The sequence below is a fragment of the Penaeus monodon genome, chromosome 33, assembly GCF_015228065.2.
Source record: "Penaeus monodon isolate SGIC_2016 chromosome 33, NSTDA_Pmon_1, whole genome shotgun sequence".
Lineage (NCBI taxonomy): Eukaryota > Metazoa > Arthropoda > Malacostraca > Decapoda > Penaeidae > Penaeus > Penaeus monodon.
The window spans coordinates 31,344,457-31,345,136 of NC_051418.1; the positions used below are offsets into that span (position 1 = coordinate 31,344,457).

Below are 680 nucleotides of genomic sequence, written 5' to 3' on the forward strand. Positions count from 1 at the left end.
GCCGACGCCATTTAACCTTCGCCTATTAGAATTCGTCGAGTTGCAACGATCTCAGCTGCAACAGCCAGCACCCCAGTGCGAGCATCCCTCTCTCAACCCCGTTTATTCCTCCGTCTAATCTAATCATTCACCCCCTTTCTTTATACACCTCTAAACATTCACGTCTGTGTACGTCTGGGCCTATGCGTGCCCCTATGCATTCACGAGGCCGCATGTTTCCGGCTCTGCTCCTCCTGCTGTAGACGACTCACCTGCTCCGAGGTCTTCCTGAGCTGTTTCTCCCGCTCATACTGGGTGACAAGCTGCTCATTGTCCTCTCGTAGCAGCTCCACCTCCACCTGAGGAAAAAAAGAATATAAAATATATATTATTAACGAGATAGTTGTACATAATAACAGTGAAACGTGAATGTATACGTACATATAAGTGAAACAGGAGTAATGTCAAATGCATAAAACAGAAAAATTATATATAAATGAAACACCAATGAAACAAAATACCATGATGAAACAGGACTAACATCATATAACAAAACACAGCCGATTGAAACACAAGACCCGTAAGTATTATGACCCGAGCAAATGAGGCGACGATGTAGAACACGAGCAACACGACAGGCAATCGCTCTTCTGTTCCTTCAGTCTTAGGCTCCGTCCTCCCAGCTGCGAGGAGGCGGACAC

General features: G+C 45.7%; 1 protein-coding gene across 1 annotated transcript in view; it reads right to left on the reverse strand.

Annotated features, from left to right (window-relative positions):
- LOC119594380 (C-Jun-amino-terminal kinase-interacting protein 4-like) overlaps nt 1–680 on the reverse strand; it is a gene marked incomplete in the record, with an annotated part of 97,279 nt that overhangs the window by 85,369 nt on the left and 11,230 nt on the right. Inside the window, 1 exon segment of the mRNA XM_037943442.1 lies at nt 252–338. Within this exon segment, the coding sequence (XP_037799370.1) occupies nt 252–338 (87 nt within the window).